Raw genomic sequence first — 20,900 nt, 5'->3', positions numbered from 1 at the left:
AAGACACTTGCATCACCGTGTGCACTAACTTGCGCTCTCACAAGTTCTAAATTTTCATTCATAAAACTACATAATGGACCCCGAAACGAAACTATCTGAGCCGTGAAGGACGCCATTTTGCTTTCCATCGTAAACTACTGCTACAAACGGCCGTTTTTGCCGTTCGACGGCGCGCACTCCCACCGGAATTTAGGAACGCGTTCCGCAGGAATTTTTAAACGGATGTCGCTTGCGCAGAGTTACGCGGAGAAATAAAAGAACGCACCCTATGTGTTTCTGGAAGGGGAGGGGGGCGCCAATAAAGTGTCATGCCCCGGGCGCCAGCTATGTTCGCTACGCCACTGATTATATGATACAAAGTTTTCACAAATTAATTGAGATGGTTCTTTAATATCTTTGATTTGAAAGACTATGACATTTTGCAAAGTGGCCCATGACTCAGTTAACCGAAACTGTTTACTCAGATAAAGATAAGCGAATATTCTCAATTTTATTACAGAACTACAGATTATTGTATTATACATGATCTTACAAACGCTCACTTTTGTATATATTACATATAATATTCAAGACAGGCACAACATAGGTGAATGGGGCAAATGATAGGCAAACAGGGACACAAATGAAGAAAGACTACGTAAGGGAGGCTACACTATAATTGGAAATAGTAGAATAAGCTGAAAATGATGATGATTTACGAAAACAAACAATTTATTTACTTAATATACAAGTTAGAGGCAGTCTATTAATTACGCGTACAGTTTAAAGGGGAGGAGGTGGCGAAAGGTATATCAATGTAAACGATGGAGAGGGGTCGAGACATCCTCCACGTGGATATGATACGATAGTGGTGTAAGTTTTGTTCTTATAAGCTTGTTCACTAGTCATGCGAATAAACTACCAGTTAGAAAATATTTGCAGAACTTTTTAAAGTAATTTCTTTCACGACAGAGGAGTCCATAAAGTATTGTACACGTAATTACAGGGGAGAAAGTTTGCCAAAAGCACTGTACATCATTATATACAACAGGTAGGGAGTCAAAAGTGGTAAAAAGCTGTGCATTTAATTGATGGATGTCTCTTAATATAGGTTTTAAATAGTTTTACAAGCGGAAACAGTCAACTGCATTCCAAGTTTCAATAGTGCCGAAATGATAAGAGGAATGTAGTTATATTGATGATTCCTATTACAGAAATTCAGTACAATGGATTCTTTAGTGAAATTACTTAGGTTGCAAGCTGTATTTTATGGCATGAAAGAAACGAATACGGTACTTCCATTTATGTTCGGTGAAAACTTATACAGTATGGAATTGAAGGTATCTCTATAACGTCTGAATGACATTTTATGTAATCTTTAATTTAATTTTAAAGTTTGAAAATATGAAATGATGCAATATTTATGAGAGAATAAATATAAAAAATTTTTTCAACTACGCAGCTACCGCCATTGATGAGCGGCGATATAACGGTAAATTTATATTATTAATTTTTAAAGTTAATAATTTTTAAAGGTAAATTTTTTAATTTAAATTTTTATATCTAATTTTAATTAATTCAAGATTTAAATTGATTTTAATTACGTTTACATAAATTTTATCTTTTGGCGGTATTTGGGCTACACGTTTCACGTCTTGTTTTTTCATTTGTCTGAATATTTTAAGTGACGTAATCCGTCAAAGACACCACGTGTTCGTCGCCGTGAGTGTTTTATTTTTTTGATATTTTTATGATTTAAATTTACAAAACAAAAATGATTGAAATATTGGAAGACATATTGCTAAGGTTGCTTGTTCCCGATAATGCTGTTATACAGAGAGCGACGGAAGAGCTTAAAACACACTTTCGAGATAATTCTATCATTCCTTTCCTTTGCACCGTTCTAGTGTCTTCTACGAATGTTCAGGTGCGACAATATTCAGCAATTTTATTAAGAAGAAAGCTTAGCAAAAAGAAACAGTGGGAGCAACTGGATCAGCAGTTAAAGAACAGTTTGAAGGCCAGCTTATTAGAATTTGTAACCAAGGAAAGCGAGAAAGCTGTAATTAACTGTGTTGTGCAGTTAATTGCTTCGATTGCCAAGCACGAATTGGAAAATCGAAATTGGCAAGAGTTATTCCAGTTTCTGAATCGGTACGTGCATGGCGGCAACCATGCAGAGAAGCATCTCGGCTTGTATGTTTTAAACGCCATCACTTCCACTTCCGCTCATCACTTGAAACCTTTCTTCAAGTCGTTTCTTTCTCTGTTCGGTAACATGCTAATAATCCGTGACGACAAGTGGATACCCCTGTATTCGATCAAGATAATGACTAACATGATAGCGCACGTCGGAACGGACGAGATGAACAAGTTCCAAACTTTGATGCCGCTTGTCATAAACGTGATTAAAGATTTGTCCATCACGGACGAAGATCTGGCTTGCGAGGCTATGGAAATTTTCGATGAATTGATTGAGAGTGAAATTGCCATTCTTGCCCCACATGTTATGACCTTAAACAACATGTGCATATCTCTAGCTTCGGATAAGAATTTGGGTGACAGCTTAAGAGTTAAATCGCTAGCTATAATGAGATGGTTAATAAAGATGAAGAAAAAAGTCATTCTGAAAAAGAAGTTAACTGAAAATATATTAAACATTCTTTTTGTGATAATGTGCGAACCTCAAGATTTGTCGGATGATGAAGAAAATGACGATTGTAGTAGTCAGTTGCCGTCCACTTTTGCAGCACAAGTGATAGATACGATGGCATTACATTTTCCGCCTGAAAGAGTAGTTTTGCCATTATTAAAGCTTGTTGAACCGGCTTTATTGAGTAATGACGTGTTTACGAGGAAGGCTGCATACATAGCAATTGCAGTAATGGTAGAAGGTTGCTCGGAGTATATTAAAGATGAATATTTGGATTCGTTCTTAAAGATAGTATGCCGTGGCATTATAGATGAATGCATAATTGTAAGAAATTCTGCTTTATTTACATTCGGACAGTTTGCAGAATTTCTTCAACCAGATATCAATAAATATATTGCTGACCTGTTGCCTTTGCTGCTTCAATTTCTCTTTGATACGTGTAAAACATTACAAGAAGGAAAAGTTAATTTACCGAATTTAACAAGATCGTTTTATGCACTAGAAACATTTTGCGAAAATTTAGATGATGATTTGATACCATATCTTCCTACGCTTATGGAGAGACTTATGGAATTTTTGATATCTGTGCATTTGGCCAGCATTCACGAGTTAGTTATCAGTGCAATAGGTGCAGTTGCTAGTGCCGTGAAAGGTGCTATGAGTCCTTACTTTCCGACAATTGTTGAACATTTAAAAGCCTTAATAAGTGGCTATCAAAGCGGTTCAGTTTCATCTTTGCAAGTTCAGACTATTGATACTTTAGGCATATTAATTAGAACTGTTGAACCGAGTGATATTGCCATGTCACACGAATGCATTAAGCTTGGTTTAGAAATGATTGATAAAATACATGATCCAGATTTAAGGAGAAGTGTTTATGGTTTATTTGCTTCAGTATCTTGTGTTTTGAAGGCTGATATGGCTCCCTATTTGCCATCAATACTTGAACATATGGTCGATTCTTTATTATCAACAGAAGGCATTGTTCCTTGTTATACAAATGAGGCAAATGGCAGCTTTATGCTCTTTGATGATTTAGATAATGATAACGAAGAGGATATCGGTTCAGAAGATGAGGAGGATGATGTTGATATTGCTGAATATAACATCGAAAACGCATATCTTGAAGAAAAGGAAGACACTTGTTCGTCATTGGGAGAAATTGCCGAAAATGTTGGCGTTGTATTTTTACCATATTATGAGAAGTGCTTCGAAGAATTAAAAAAATTAATCGACCATCCTAATGCAGAAATAAGAAAAGCTGCTGAACTTGCCATTGGGAAAATTTGTCTGTCATTACTCGCTGTAGCCAAAGAGAGTGGAAATGATGAACATCATTTAATTGCAAACAAACTATCACAAGTGGTCGTGGCAATGTTGATCACACTCATAACAGAAGAAAGAGAGCGAATGGTTGTTTTGTCAGCATTGGAGACATTAAATGACATTTTAAAAGAATGTGGAAAAGCAGTACTTGGAAATAATTGTGCGACAATATTTACTATTATAAAAGATGCTTTTAAGCAGAAGTTACCTTGTCAGGGTGACGATGATGATGGCGAGGAAGATGATGATGATGTAGCAGAATATGATAATGTGTTAATTGAATTAGCAGGCGACTTAATTCCAACAATGGCTAGTTTAATACCCTCGCAAGAGTTTATGCCATACTTATCGGTATTTTTACCACTTCTGTTTTCAAAAGCTAAAAAATCACATTTGATAGCTGATAAATCTTTTGCTATAGGAATAATTGCAGAAACAGTAAAAAACTTAGAAAAGGGAAGTATTGTACCATTTGCATTGCAAATTTTGCCAACATTTTTAGAAAGTATTAAAGACAAATCTGAAGAAGTAAGAAGTAATGCTGCTTTTGGAATTGGTGTACTTGCAGAGAATGCCGGCGAAAGTCTCTTCAGACAATATCCTGTAATACTTCAAGGGCTGTCAACAATGATGTCGAAGGAAACAGATGCACGTGCGAAAGATAATATCTGTGGTGCCATTGCTCGACTGATTATGACGAACAGAGAAGGGGTCCCCTTAAAACAAGTTTTGCCTGTGTTTTTGCAATGTTTACCTTTAGCTACAGACTTTGAAGAGAATAGTACAATTTTCAACTGTATAAATGAACTTTTTGTCATACGCTGTGAAGAAATATTTGAAAATTTGCCACAGGTTCTAAAGATAATCGGGACAGTTCTGCCTACTCCGCATATAACAAACGAGACTAGTCTGCAATTGCGGCATTTAGTTAACTGCGTGCACAGGGAATATCCAAACGATTTTAATTCTGTCTTGCAAAACATGCCTAAAGAATGTTCCGAAGTATTAAAACAGGTTGTTCTTAGCGAACAATAAATTTGAAGAAAGGAAAAATATTTATTAAAATTTTGTTATAAAATCCTTTAAAACATTAATAATTTATATTGTAGCAATACAAATTTTCAACTTTTATTTAAATAAGTTTGTTGATGTATTTTATAAAAATCTTTCATTGTAGAAGTTTATATCAAAATTGTTTAAGAGTAAGATTGTTAATAATTGTGCAAAAATGTTTGGAAATTTGTATTTTCCACAAAGTTCCTTTTGATTAAATTTTGCAACAATCTTTTTAGTTTTCATTTATTGGATTTTAAAAATCAAACTTATCTAAAATATTAAAATTTTTACTACAAATTCAAAACTTGTTTGCGATTAATTTATATATTAGAATTTATTTAATATTGTAATTTCATTTATAAATGTAGGAAAATCTATTTTAAAGTGTGGTTTCACTTTTATCGCATTAAAATATGTTCACTACGAGTAAATACAGTGCAAAGGCAAACTTAAGATTATATATGATGGCGAAGTGGTTGATTAAACCATAAGACATTTATCCATCATTTGAAATAAAATTTCCTCATGGTTGTACACATTATTGATTATAAAGATATTAAATAAAAATATACGGATTTTCAATAAATTATTAATACGAAAAATTTGTTAATAATATACAGTAACAGTATGCCAGTAACTTTTTTATCGGATATAATATATTTGACATCACAAAAAGAAATCAATCACTTTCAGGCATCTACAATCCATCCTTAGGGATTAATGTTGTTCTGAACTGCCCCAAAACCTCCTTAAACAAATTGGAATCAAAAACTAGAACATCTTTTGAATTAAAAATATATAGTTTAGAAGTAACAGAGCATTAATGTCTGAGGATGGACTGTAGAAGCTGAAAGCGCTTTGATTATTTATGCTGTGTTAAATATTATACTCCAATAAAACGGCTGATTTGTTTTTAAAGACTTGGAGTGTTAATGAATTTAGTGGATTATATTTCAAAACATTCCACAACAAATTCTTTGAGTAGTTGAAAAGCTACTATCAGTTCACTAATAATTACTTAATAGCTATTTTAACAATCTTGCTATTGACACTGTACCTAATAAGTTTTTAACTTGATTACACTGCAGTGTCAGTGATTGAAAGTCAAACTATAGTTTATCAAAACTGTAATCTATGAGCTCAATCGCATTGCAAAGCTTACTTAATTAGCATTAATTAAAGTAGTAAGATAGAATTCTTAAAGATGTTGACCGAACTCGTAACATTTTCTAACTGCTTGACCTTGAGGTCAAGCAGTTAGAAAATGTCGAGAGTTACAAAATGAAATGTACCGTACCTACCTCAAAATTAAACACTTATCCTAATAAAATTCTAATATAAATGATAATTTATATAAAGTTTTTTTTTGTTCAAAAGTCTTAAGTATAAAGCTGTTCTTAAATATTCAGTTTCCAAATGCTGTTACTTAGATAGATTATAGCAGTGATTGTAAGCAGTAAGCTCCATAAAGGCCATAGGAAGGAGAAAAGTGATTCGGTCATAAACGGATAGCAATTGGCATGATTATGGCCATAGTCTCTTAATTTCTTTGTGAAAATTTCATCTTCACTTATTATCTAGTTATTTAATTTCAACATTTCTAATTTGTAAATCTCCCTGGGTGGGATATATGTTTCAAGAGATACTAAGCAATACCTTGGGATAACCCTCTCTCCTCGTAGTATGCTTTCCCCTTTGGAAAAGAGTATAGGCTTGTTCTGACAGTGTTGCACACTAGTGGGTGATTTGAAATTAGAATTGTATTTGTAATGTTGGCAGCAAAAATGGTCCAAACATGGCTGGACCTGTTCCTGTGGCCTTGCATGAAATTATTTGTCTGATTCAAGCATACTCAAGTACTTTCATTTTCTATTCTGTGTATACTAATAAATTACTCATGCCTATCATGGGTTCAACTAGTTCTACAATAGAAGTGGGATGAAGCCATACATATTTAGGTCTTGACACCCATGAAAATTCAAATCAAATTAGGATTCAAACCCAAGTCTCTAGAGCAGTGATTCTTAACGTTTTTTTCTTCATGGTACACTTTTAATAATTAAAAAATTTGGCGGCACACACAGTTACTTCAGTAAATACCTCAGGACAACTGGTGACGTCAACAGTGATTTCTAAATGCAGTTGGTCATTTAGGTCACATTTTCTAAACACCTTGGTAACTACAGGCAGTTACAATTTCCAAATGCACCCTGGAAAGGTAGGACCGATTGAACTACTTGTCTGATGTTGCTTATGTATGAGTATTTGCAATGACGGCACACTTCAAAAATTTTGCGGCACTTTAGTGTTCCATAGCATAGTGGTTGAGAATCACTGCTCTAAAGCATCAAGCCGATGCCTTTACCAATTTGTCATCTGCCACTCACAAATTAGATTTCTGACAAACAAACAACTCAATTATTTAATATGGAAAGCAATGATCCATTAATGTGATCGATTACAAAAACTGTGTTGGACATATAAGAGATACATCTAAGCAGAGATATGAACAGTAGTTACCAGTGTGCTTTCTAGTTGATATTTTACATAGTAACAGTTGCAGTATGATGATCTCAAATACTGTACTTCACCCCAACAGGTGTCTTGGAATGAAAGGATTTGATTCATTGTTTTCAGAATTCATTATGTTTTTGAGTCAGTAAAATTGAAATATCAATAATATTTTCATTTTAAGAAATTCACAAACAATAATTTATAAAGAAAAACTGAACAAGAGTTAGAAATCTCACAAACTGTAAGATTGAAACACCTTTTACATTTTTATCCAAAGGCAACTGCCTAATAGATAATCTGGTTTAAAGTAGAAAGGCAGTTTATCCTAACTTGCTCTTTAGGCAAACAACGGATTTATTGACTTTCAATAAGAATCCTGTTTACTTTTTGCTCAGTGTTGTGATTGGTTTTTATCACTTTCGGAAACATTTGTGTCAATTGAACTTCTTCCTTCAGCCTTTTGTTGCCTTCATGGATTGCTGTAGTGCCTCTAAATCTCCTTTGTGAGTGTGGTGATTGTTGCTTGGGCAAACTTGTTTATTCAGGTTCCACTTTGATGAGTCTTGGTGCCTTTTAAGCCATCCCTCGGCTTTCATTCAGAGGTTGACTGTCTTCTTTAAAAGAGATTAGACTTTTGAAGTAGTCACTTATGGGGTGCATAATGGACTTTTTAGGTTGAGGTGCATTTAGGCTAAATGCACCTCAACCTAAAAAGCCTCCACTTACACAATAATGACAACAGAAGAACCACTTGTGCATGCAATTGTTTTCCTAGGTTTGCCAGTTAGAAAATATCTCAATAACAAATTCACTGGGTGATACTGTAGATGTGAATCTGGTATGGTATGGTCTAAGTCCAGACTTAATAATTCATCGCAAATATTGCAAAAGAAGAAATTTTTTTATTCCACTGAACTTGACTCTTTACATCAGCCAAATACCTAAATACAAATATTGGAAACTATTTTAATGACTTCTAGTTATCAACATGGAAGATATTCAGAAGAATAGAAGGAAAATTTAAAATATGTATGAATGGTGAAGAGAGTGTGCAGATAACATCTTATTAACACATGTAGAAACTTCATAGCCACTCTGTGAGGTTGCCAATTGGGGATGTGATGGCCAAGACAGACAATAGATTGAGAGGGTTATATATGGGTGTGATCGGAACTTAGACTCTACAGTTACAAGAAACCATTTATTTGACACAAAAGCAGCTCAAAATTTTTGTGGATCTTGGAAGTTGAAAGTCAGTGGCAGTCTCTGGGTCTTCCTCTCTTTTCCAAAATAGTTTCAGAAGAAGGAATGTCCATGATTCATGAGCAAGAATTCCTTCAATGTCTCAGCAACTCTAGGACAACATGGTTGACTTCTGGTGAGGGGAAAGATGTTGATCTGAAGAAGGGAAATGGAAACAAAGGTAGGCATGAGACACACACACAACAATTGGTCCAATACTTGATATTTTTGGGAGAAGTCGTCAAGTACTTGAAATTTGGAATTTTTATTATTTTCTCTTCCTGATCGCCCATTCCAATTAGTCACTTTTCCTCCCTCTTGCTTTCTAAGTGGTTGGTCCCATCCCAACCACAGATAGTTGACATTGGACTTATAATCTTCTGTTATTTATATGTTTACATTGCATTTTTCATATAAAAAATTATTTCTAACTTCTGTCTTTTTGTTTCTTTCAAAAACATTTCAATGCTAATTTTTTAGTGTGGGCTTGGACCTGTCCAGAGTCTCACGACTATGTTGTGTTTATTAAGTGCACTCCTACATTAATCTGAGCTTAAAACTTAATTATGTATAGTTAACATGCTTCACAGTTTTGATTGCTCAGTACGTAATTAAAGAGCATTATGTAAAAACATTGATTAATCAACTGTTTAGTAATTGAGACAAGTACAATTTATTTTTAATTTTAAATTAAATTTTATGTACATAAATAATTTATTGAAGGTTTAGAGTACCCCTCTGACATCATTACAAAAAAACTCTTATGTTTCAAATATGTTGTGTAGATCTTATGACTGGCCACCATCTGTCAGTAGCTTTAAGTGGCTAATTTACTTGACTGCTGCAGTTGTTCAGTGGCTTACTACTACACTCACAGATAGATTTGCTTGTTCTTTCTGTTATAACCGTGCACGAAATTATTGTTAATGAAAATCCATTGTGAGCTCAGATTCTATAATGAAGAGACTGTCACATAATGTTTACACCTTAGAGTCACAGAAACAGGTGGAAGCAGAAAGTGAGTTTTTAACTTTTTGTCCGAGTGACGTAAACTCTTAACTAAATAATTTCAATATGAAATGTTTTGTTAATGTGGAAATTAATTACAGATGAGGAGAACGAAGGGAGAGAAGAGAAGGATAAGGATCAGAAGAATGCGGTCGAAGTACTACACCATCATGCAGGAGTGAAATCGAACAGGAAAGAGAAGTATCAGGCAAGTTTGCTGTTGAAAGTGTTAATTTTTTAAAAAAATTTGAGTTAAAAATTGTTCAGAATTACTTGCTTTTAAGTTTTATTTCTCTGACTCAAAGATAACATCTGTTCCAACATATAAAATATGCTCCGTTAATTCAAATTATGTGGCTGAATATATTAAAAAATATCATACAGTGAAGTAGATAATACATTATCTCTTAGATCTGTTATTTAATTATAAATCTCAGTTTTAAATTTCTATTAAATAAAATTATAAAATATAAATGCAAGTTTAGATGTAGCATAAGAAAAAATACAATATTAATCAAATTTTAATTATACACAGTTTTAAATTATAAAAAATATATAAAATGAAGTAATATTATATATATATACATATATATATTTTTTAACCTGAAATCTTGTAAAAATGAAGAAGGGCATGAAAGTAATGTGGGTGTTGTTTACACAGAGACAGGTTACTTTTACAAAACCAGCCATTTAAAAAATACACGATGCTTACAAAATTTCAGTCAAGAACTTCTTGAAGATGGAAAACAAAATGTGGGAAGTTCGGTCTGTAATTCACCATCATTGGTTATCCAACAGTGATTTGATGGAATTTCGACAGTGATCAGATAGCCAAGGCATAGTGGTTGTAGAACAAAGATGAAGTTGAAGACAAAAGAGACACTGGTGCAAAGAACACATGGGTTGAGCTAAGGAGAAGCCTTTATCCTTGGATTTTGAAATTTTTAAAGGAGGCCCCAAAATTCTTGCTTTTCATGAGTGTCATGTCGTTTCTTACCATGATTTGTAAAGGGTGTGTCAAGCGCAGCACCTGAGGGCGAGGCTGCGCGATATATAAGCTGTGAAACCAGTGGCACCCGCCTCTTTTGGTCCTGTTCTTTACTTACAAATATACATGTTAAATAAATGTGTAATGTGTTAAGCCTTGTATCCATTTACTTCCACAGACACTATTATTAGACCATTCTCAAACTATTTAGTAAGATTCACGGGAATCTTACATCCGGCGACGAGGATGGGATTGGATTGAGAATAAGTCCCGAGGAAGCAGAATAAGCACAATCTTCACCGGTACCGTGCAGAGTGAGATCAATGGCTACTTTTGGCTGTCTGGAAGAGTTTGACCCTACACATCCAAGTGAGTGGATTCCCTATTGTTAAGGTTAATCATATTAGTCATTGTAAACCGCGCTTTAGTCAGTCGCTATCCGCTTATTTTGTGTGTCCGACCGTCAAAGAACCACTCGGGATCGAGTTACGTATATACAAGCTAAGTTTTTGTTTATTGTCTGGTCAATGTACACTTCCGTTTGTCAATTGTTCACGATAGGAGGCGTCCTTTTCGTGTAAGATCCAAGTCGGATGTATGTGAGTTAATAAATGTTCTTGTTGCCTTTGCCTCGCCCTGTTTTTGATTCGTTCGCGGTTATAGGAAATCACCACAGGTTATGGGCCCAGGTCCCGTGAACGAATCTCAACAGTCGAATTTGTCTGAAAGAAAGGAAATTGCATAAATTGAGAACCGCAAGTTGCGTCGAGACACGTGTCAGCCACATCTTCGTTCATCGTCCGCAATCGCCATCTTTGACGAGCTTCATTCGTCGGTCAACCTCGTCAGTGCTCTCTGTCAATATGGATATCGTGAAATCTCAAATGGAAACTTTGTCAGAAGACTCGCAGGGAAATATTAATTATATCTCATGGAAGTTTAAGCTAAATCTTACGTTGAGATCGAAGGACTTGTACGACGTTGCGAACGGAATCATTCTTAAACCTGAAGATGCGAATAATGCGGCAGATGTCGCAGCGTGGATTAAAAAGGATTTAGACGCTCAAACTTGTATAGGTTTAAATGTGAGCAGTAATATCGCAAAGAAAATTGCAAATTGCACCTCTGCGTATAGTATGATACACAAATTAGAAACTTTGTATGGTAAAAGGTCCGATCTCACAATTGAAGGACTACAGAGAAATTTTTTTAATTATAAGTATGATTCAAGTAAGTCTGTAGTGGAGAATTGCTTATCAGTTCAACAATATGCAGAAGACTTAAAAGCTGAAGGAGAAACAATTAAGGAAAGCTGGATTATAACAAGAATGCTCGGAATACTGCCGCCGAAACTACATCACTTCAGGACGTCATGGGATAACGCTAATCCAACAGACAAGAACATCGACACTTTAATTGAGCGACTTCGACTGGAAGAAGACAGACTGAAGGAAGACGACAAGAAGGAACCAATCGCACAGAATGCCCTCATTTCAAAACAGAAAACGCAAGGTAACAAGGACAGAAGTCAGCAGAAAAATTCAGGAGTCGAATGTTTTAGATGTGGACAAAAGGGACATATAAAGAAATATTGCAAGAATAAGCCGTGTCAGAAATATCTTGAATACTGCAGGAAAACCTACAATTGTAACAACTGCAATCAAAAGGGCCATTTTGCAAGGGAATGTAAAAATGAGAAGTCAGACGAATCAGACAAAGGAGATAAGACCAAAGGACAACGACGAGCTCTTGTCACTGTAGGATTGACGTCTACGAAAATAAATGACAAGAACTCAAGACGAAACCGACAGGATATTTGGTATCAAGATAGTGCTGCCACACAGCACATGACCTTCAGGAAGGAATGGCTGACAAATTACAAAGCACTGGAGGAGCATACGAAAGTGATACTCGGGAACAACACAGAAATCAATGGAATCGGAGTAGGTGACGTCGAACTCGAGGCCTTTAATGGAAGGGAATGGTATCCAGCAACCGTGAAAGACGTTTTATATGTTCCTAATATATCATTCAATCTATTTTCGGTTACCCAAATGTTGGATAAAGGGTTTATTCAGACTGCCAATGCCAACACATCAGTTATCAAAACGGCCGATGGAAAGGAGCAAATAGCAGTAGCACAACGACTCGAAGGATTATATCAAATGATGTTCCGCAGAGAGGTCACAGGAATGTGTATGGTGGCCAACTCAATCAAAGTCTGGCACGAAAGACTGGCACATCAGAATGTGAAGTATTGCAAGAGTATTTTGGACAGAAACAATATAAGATATATTGATGACTGGGACAACAACGTTTGTATTGGCTGTGTCTACGGCAAACAACATCATATCTCTCACCCAAGAAATAACAAGGTAGCGAAGGAAGTATTGGATCTGATACATGTTGACTTAGGTGAAATGGATACCTTATCTCTGGGAAAGGCAAGATATTTTCTCTTATTCAAGGACGACTTTTCTCATTTTAGAACTGTTTATTTTTTACGAACCAAGGACGAAGCCCCTGCAGCATTGGATAAATACATGAAACTAGTTGAAAATCAATTTGGAAGAAAAGTGAAAAGCCTAAGGTCTGACAACGGGACAGAAATCAAAAATTCGACTACCAGAGAGTTATTGGAGGAGCTTGGAGTTTTACATACCAGAACAAACACATATACACCGCAGCAGAATGGACGAATAGAAAGGGAGATGCGCACCATAGTAGAGTCAGCTCGATCTGTTTTACATGCCAGAAATTTAAGCGAGAATCTTTGGGCTGAAGCTATTAACTACGCTGTATTCACCATTAATCAAACAGGAAAGAGCTCTGTAGATGACAAAAGTCCTGCCGAACTTTGGTTTGGACGTATGGTAAACATCTCAAAATTAAAAAGCTTTGGCTGTGAATGTTATGTGTTGATTGAAGATCATAAAAGGAGAAAGATGGAGAGAAAGTCTATGAAAGGAATCTTCGTCGGATATGATCTCGATTCACCCTGTTATAGAATCTACTTACCAGATGAAAAGGAGGTCGTCTGCTCTGACAATGTGATTTTCAATGAAAAGTCTGAAACTAAAGGAAGCACTGCCGAAGTCGAGACCTGCATGAAAGAAAAAGGAACAGGAGAGAAGATAGAAGAGCCTGAAACTGAGGACGAAACCGTGGAGGATTCGGATGATAGATGTTCACAGAATCATTCACGATACATCACTCTAGAAGAAACCGATGAAAGACCACAACCGCCAGAGGAAACTCAACGAAGTTTACGAGATCGCCGAAAACTAAAGGCTCCAACCAGATTCAACGATTATGAGATGGGACTCATTCACAACTATGCCATGATAGGAGAAACCGAGGATATTTCAGTTAAGGAGGCTTTGAAGGACAGAGGATGGTATAAGGCTATGCAGAACGAGTACGACAGCCTGATCAAACTGAAGACTTGGAGCTTGGTGGAACCTCCAAAATATGCAAAACCTCTTACATGCAGATGGGTGTTACGTCGTAAGCAGGACGGCAGGATGAAAGCCAGACTTGTTGTGAGAGGATTCGAACAAAGACAAGGCATCGATTATTCAGACACCTTCAGTCCCGTAGCCAGACATGCATCTATCAGACTCGTGCTCAGTCACGCAGCATCCAGTAAAATGAAAGTAACAGTTTTTGATGTCAAGACAGCTTACCTACATGCCAATCTCAAAGAAGAGATATATATGAACCAGCCGGAAGGATTCTCTGATGGGACAGAAAAAGTTTGCAAGCTTGAAAAGAGTCTGTACGGTTTAAAGCAAGCCGCCAAAGACTGGAACGACGAAATTTCCGACTTTTTTCTCACGATAGGATTCGCTAATACCGACGACGATCCGTGCGTTTATTATAACAACGACAGAAGTGTGATAATAATATTAGTTGTAGACGACGGGTTCATTGCCGCCCAAAATGAGAAGGACATTTTCAAGATTCTGAAGTTACTGAATGACAAGTTTGAAATTACTTATAAAAGGACTTTACAATCACACATGACATACTTAGGTATGAAGATCAAAGTGTCGTCTGAGGGAATTTTTGTGAGTCAACCTGATTACACAGAACGAATATTAAAACGATTTGGGTATGATCAAGTGAACGCCGTGAATACACCGATAGAGCCAGGAATGAAAACGAATTCTGAAAATCTTGTCAATGACCAGACACTAGAAAAACAAAATCGTTACCTCGAAGCCGTCGGAAGCTTACTTTATTTAGCAACAATTTCCCGCCCAGATATAAGCTACGCCGTCAATTATCTGAGCAGATTCAGTAATCGACCCATGAAAAGTCACTGGAAGATGATTAAAAGAATTTTTCAGTATTTAAGAGGAACTACACATTTTGGAATATTTTTTAACCGAGATCCGAAATTGATAGCATATACAGATGCGGATTACGGAGGAGACGCCAATAGTCTACATTCCACAAGTGGAGTTCTTATCATGAGAGGAGGTCCAATTGTATGGTATTCAAGAAAGCAGCGTCTCGTGGCGAACTCAACAGCTGAGGCCGAGTACCGTGCAGCAGTTTCATCTATCGACGATATCTGCTGGGTACGAAGAATAGGAATTGAACTGAGATTATTAAAGAATGATAAACCCACCCCGTTATTTGTCGACAATCAGTCGGCAATTCACATGCTTAAAAACGCTCACCAAGGAAAGATAACTAAGGGTAAAAAGCATATTGAGATTCAGAGAAAATTTATTCAGCAGCATATTGGCACGACCGTTGAACTGCAACATATTAAAAGCGTCGATCAGCTTGCTGACATATTAACAAAACCTTTGAATCGTGTAATATTCGAAAAGTTACGCTGTAATATGATTAAGGAGGAGTGTTAAGGTTAATCATATTAGTCATTGTAAACCGCGCTTTAGTCAGTCGCTATCCGCTTATTTTGTGTGTCCGACCGTCAAAGAACCACTCGGGATCGAGTTACGTATATACAAGCTAAGTTTTTGTTTATTGTCTGGTCAATGTACACTTCCGTTTGTCAATTGTTCACGATAGGAGGCGTCCTTTTCGTGTAAGATCCAAGTCGGATGTATGTGAGTTAATAAATGTTCTTGTTGCCTTTGCCTCGCCCTGTTTTTGATTCGTTCGCGGTTATAGGAAATCACCACACCTATGCTGAGAGGCTCGATGCATATCTTACTGCTAAAAATATAGAAGACAAAGAAAAGACAAAAGCTATTCTGCTGACAGCATGTGGATGAGAAACGTACAACCTATTGAGATCTTTTTTGTCTCCCAACTTGCCAGCCACAAAATCCTTTCAAGAACTGAAGGACATCTTGAGGTCACATTTTGCCTCTCAACCCTCATGAGTTGTTTGTAGAAATCAATTTTATAGATGTGATCAAAAGGTGGGAGAATCTCTGTCTATCTATATTGCGGAGTTGCACAGACTCAAAGAATTTTGCGAATTTGGTCCTCGCTTAGAGGAAATGTTATGCAATAGATTAGTTTGTGGTCTGTTGGACGAGATACTCCAATGTCACTTTTTCGCTTGATAAAATCTATCATTTTTAGAGGCACAGGAAGAGGGCTTAGCGGCTGAAGCCGCTGTTCGCTACACAAAAGTAGTTAGGCCTAACATGGGTGCTGAAGCTGAAGTAGGTCTAATTAGGAACAAAGGGGAACTGGGCAATGAACGCCTGCAAATTCATCAGGAATATAATAGGGTCAATTTTAAAAGCAAGGGATCACAAATATCTTCTTGCCTTACTATTGTCATCCAGATCAACCCCAAGCATCATCTCACCCCGGATGCTCTGATGGAATAACCTCCTGTCATCATATGACTATAGACTCATCTACAGACAAGGAAAATTATACAAAACACGGATGCGTTGAGTCATCTTCTGGTGGCTGAAGTCCCAGAGCAGCAACAGAACAAGAGTGACATCTTCCTTATAGACATCATGGAGTGTCCATCTCTGTCAGCTAGAAAAATAACTCTAGCAGTTGATAAAGACTGAATCTTATCTATAGTATAGACTTGGTTGTGAATGGCTGGCCCAAGCAGAAAACTTCAGGCCTTTTTCAACCTTTCGAAAACAGAAGTGTAGAACTGTCAATCCATAAAGGATGTTTGCTATGGGGAAGTCGTATCATAATTCCTCCCCAGCAACAGAAAATATGTCTAGATATGTTGCATGTTGCATACCCAGGCATTGTTAAGATGAAAGCACTGGCCAGGAGTTACATTTGGTGGCCTGGCCTGGATAGTGACATCGAGAAATTAGTTAGGTCATGTATGAGCTGTCAAGCAGTCCAGGCCTAATCACCAGATGTAACTCCTGGCTAGTGTCTTCATCTTAACAATGCCTTAACACCTCTTGATTAGTCTCCTTCCTGTTCCAGCTGAAATTAGTTGACCAGATTAGGCACATAAAAGATTGCTCTCTGTTAATCCATTTGACACCTTCATTCAACTTCATCAAACATGTTGATTGGCCTTTCAAACTTTTGCTCTTATCTCGTGATGATTTCTTTTTTGACACTTAAGAATTTTTTCCCCATTTTTTAATTTACTAACTACAATGCAATGGTTTTTCTTTTTCTTTCAAATAAATGCTAAATTTCCTTGTTTTTCCAATTTTGTCATGTCTATGAGTATCAGAGTTTAATCTTGATCTTCACTTTTAACATTCTAAATGTTCCAACACATTAGTTTGCATCAGCCCATGACCTCACAGTCGACTGTACTTTGTTTATTTCACACCATCACAACAGATCTACTTTACACATTTTTTTTGTTAACAAAATATTTTCTTTAAATGAAGTGAATTTTTTGTACATTTAATGATGGATTTAGATTATCTGGGACTCACAATATCAATCACATCTTGCTATCTTTGCTAAAAACTTCTAATCCTGTGAGCATAGGACAACTGGAGTTTTTCTTTGAAGAAAGTCTCGAACATCAGGTATTGTCATTGAACTGTACATTGGCAATATGGCTATGCAGGGCATGAAATAGATGGTGATCAGTTGGCTCCAAATCTGGCCTGTAAGGTAGATGAGGCAGAATCTCCCAGCCCAGACTGGCCAGCTTCTGTAACGTCATCTTTGCTCCAGGTACTGGCATATTGTTCTGATGGTATCAGACTTTGTCAATTTTTAGACAAAGTTATTTGATCTTGGAACACTCAAGTTGTGTTAATTCTCTGATCAACTGTGAATTATTGTCTAACAGTTGCAGGAAAACATCTTCATTGATGGTGGAATCACTACCTGGATGGAGTTCATCTTGAAGCAAGAAATTGCCATGCTTGAATTTCTTGAACCAATTCTAATGGGTCTATCTGTTGATTGTCTTCATCAAATACCTTGCAGATGAGATCACGAGTCTTCGTTGCATTGTAGCCACTTTTGAAGTGTTAAATTAAAATCTAAAAAGTTGTAATTGATCAGATGAATGAAAATTTTTCCAGATGATCATATCAAGAAATATGTAAAAGAAAATATAACAGTTTTATGAGCTTTATATTCAATGATTAAGTGAGGTGCCAAGGTTTTGTTTATTTTTCGACAATGTCAAGTGACCTTGGATTGAGCAGTGGCTAATTTGCACATCTCACTTAATTTTCTGTCTGACTTTAGTGAATCTAGACGAAGGGTGATTGTGTTCACTTGTCACCAAAATAAAAATTTATTTATTATGAATCCTATACACTGCAACTACTGTGTTACCAACTTTCAGAGATAGTTAATTAAAAATCATATGTTATTTTGCAATTATTAAACAATAATTGTATTGTTTAATAATAATCCCTCACTGTAAAAATAGTGGTAGGTGCTATGGACTATAAAACCCTGAGGATGGAGGTTTAAAGACTAGTAGTCTTGAGGATGGAGTGTAGCTCTGAAAGTTCTTAGTTCATATGTTGTATTGAGAACAATATATTGAAGTGTCAGTGATATACTGAGGTATTTTTGGTATTGTTTGTTATTGTAAAACTGATTTTTAAATAATAATAGTGAGTTAACACTGCACTTGGAATCAGAGATGTGTGACAAATTAGGTGACACTGGCTCATGACAACACAAAACTTCACTTTACTCACTGCATGTATTCTTATCATTTGCTCAATATTTTGTTATTAATGTTGTATATGGAAATAAATAGAAACATGATTTAATTCTTGGGTATCTTTTTAGGTTAGAGTCAAAATTATTGAAGGAAGGCAGTTATCCGGAGCTAACATTAATCCAGTCTGTAAGGTATCATTGCACGGAGTTTCCAAACAGACTCGAGTCGTCAAATCTTCTGTGAATCCGTGGTGGGACGAAATATTCTTTTTTCACCTCGAAACAAGTCCTGCTGACCTCTACAGCGAAACAATTGACTTTCACGCAAGTTCTCATTTTCAAAAAAATGTTTAAAAATTTAAAACTTGCATTTAAATAAAAGATATTTTTAAATATTATTGTAGGTAAACAATGCTAGAGCCTTCCGCTCAAATACTCTCTTAGGATCCTTTAAGGTTTGGGTGACAAAATTTATTATTATTTAAAATAATGTTTTGCTTTTCACTTACATGTTAAATATTCTGATATTTTAGCTAGATTTAGGGATTATATATGAACAACCCGAACATGTATTTCTAAATAAATGGCTGCTGTTAGGCAGTACAGACGACACGGTATCGAGAGCAATGGGTTATTTAAAATTTTCTGCAGTGGTCTTGGGACCGGGTGACGAGTGCCCCGTAAGTACAGTATATTATGATAAAAGATTTTTGAACTTCATTTTAAATATTTGTTATTTTATTCAAATAAGAATTTAGCAACTCCTGAGCATAAAGAAGACGACGATGTGGAAAGGTAAGTGAATCATATGTGTTTAAAGTAAAGAACGAGACGCGCAACAGCTGTTCAAAAAAGACCAAACTTTTTGAATAATGCAAAAACCTGCAGTTGGTGTGAAATTTGGCATTTGGTTGCATGTATTGCATTATGACAATGCACTGACTCATGCATTACTTTTGATTTGCAATTATATCACAAGAAACAAGACACTTCTGCCTCACCAACCTTACTCTCTGGACTTGGTCCCAGCAGACTCTTGTCTTCCGGCTTGAAAACAACCTTGAAATAATATTGCTCTCAAACCCCTCTCTAGTTTGAAAACAACATTCTTTCAAGGAGATAAAGGAAAATTCAGTATGAGGACTGTGTGATTCCAGAAAACATGTTCCAGCTGATGTTCTAATCTTATAACAATAGCTGAAAGTGGTAGGAGGAGGGACTGCTTTGAAGGGTACAAGACTTAATAAAATTTTATGTAAGTAATAAAGTTTTTATAGCAAAAGTTCGGTCTTTTTTTAAACAGCCCTTGTACAGATATCTCTTACTTAATGTGGGATTTGATTAACACGTAAAATTAATTGTGGCAATCCCTTTATATACATGGCCAAAGTGGAAATTAATGCAGCTAGATGATGGATAAACCATTAGATTTCAATAAGATCAAGGGTCTGAGATGGCTACCTGAAACAGATTGACATGAAGTGTTACAATGGCAAGTTGAATATATAAAACACACAAAACAAATATACTAGATTGCAGAGTGGAAATGTCACTCATCTTACACTAGCGTGTTGGTATGAGAGAGAGAGAGAGAGAGAGAGATTGACTGCTTGACATCACTGGAGTTGGGTCAGCATTTTGTTGCCAGCTGCCACACTATAAGTTATTAACACATACAGTGGTACCTCGGTATACATCTGCTTTAGAATACATCCAATTCGGAATACGTCCTGTTTGGACAAAACAAATTTTGCTCGGTATACGACTTAATTCAATTATACGCACCATCTATGAACAAGTAGCACTATTGTTGTACTAGACCAGACTAGACATTCGCAGTGCCACAGTCTATAACTTTGTTAAATTTCTTCTGATTTTAATTTGTAAGTAAAACTTTATTATTTTTATTAATCATGAATTGCAAAAAGGCAAACGAAAAGCAACAGAAAACTAAAAAAAATTACTAGAATCACAATGGAACTGAAAAAAGAGATTGTTGAGAAATATGAAGGTGGCGTGTGTGTTCGATATTTAGCTGTTGCATACCGTATCCCGAGAACG

The 20,900-nt window shown here is 36.0% G+C and overlaps 2 protein-coding genes across 2 annotated transcripts in view; both read left to right on the top strand.

Moving 5' to 3' along the window:
* The first annotated feature begins 1,645 nt into the window (after positions 1 to 1,645).
* LOC136984799 (importin-4-like) lies at positions 1,646 to 5,231 on the top strand. The gene has a single exon (XM_067281939.1). The coding sequence runs from the start codon at positions 1,754 to 1,756 to the stop codon at positions 4,991 to 4,993; it is 3,240 nt and encodes a 1,079-aa protein (XP_067138040.1). The 5' UTR covers positions 1,646 to 1,753; the 3' UTR covers positions 4,994 to 5,231.
* A 4,275-nt stretch (positions 5,232 to 9,506) lies between these two features.
* LOC136984785 (myoferlin-like) overlaps positions 9,507 to 20,900 on the top strand; it is a 49,611-nt gene continuing 38,217 nt past the window's right edge. Inside the window, exons 1-6 of the mRNA XM_067281915.1 lie at positions 9,507 to 9,788; positions 9,880 to 9,986; positions 18,969 to 19,163; positions 19,244 to 19,294; positions 19,373 to 19,519; positions 19,591 to 19,634. Coding sequence (XP_067138016.1) covers positions 9,728 to 9,788; positions 9,880 to 9,986; positions 18,969 to 19,163; positions 19,244 to 19,294; positions 19,373 to 19,519; positions 19,591 to 19,634 — 605 coding nt within the window. The 5' untranslated portion in view covers positions 9,507 to 9,727. The remainder of the gene's footprint in view (positions 9,789 to 9,879; positions 9,987 to 18,968; positions 19,164 to 19,243; positions 19,295 to 19,372; positions 19,520 to 19,590; positions 19,635 to 20,900) is intronic.

The sequence above is a fragment of the Centruroides vittatus genome, unplaced genomic scaffold (genome assembly GCF_030686945.1).
Source record: "Centruroides vittatus isolate TY-2023 unplaced genomic scaffold, ASM3068694v2 contig_928, whole genome shotgun sequence".
In the NCBI taxonomy this organism is placed as follows: domain Eukaryota; kingdom Metazoa; phylum Arthropoda; class Arachnida; order Scorpiones; family Buthidae; genus Centruroides; species Centruroides vittatus.
The sequence above is the reverse complement of the archived record's forward strand: the minus strand, read 5'-3'. Positions and strand labels throughout refer to the sequence as shown.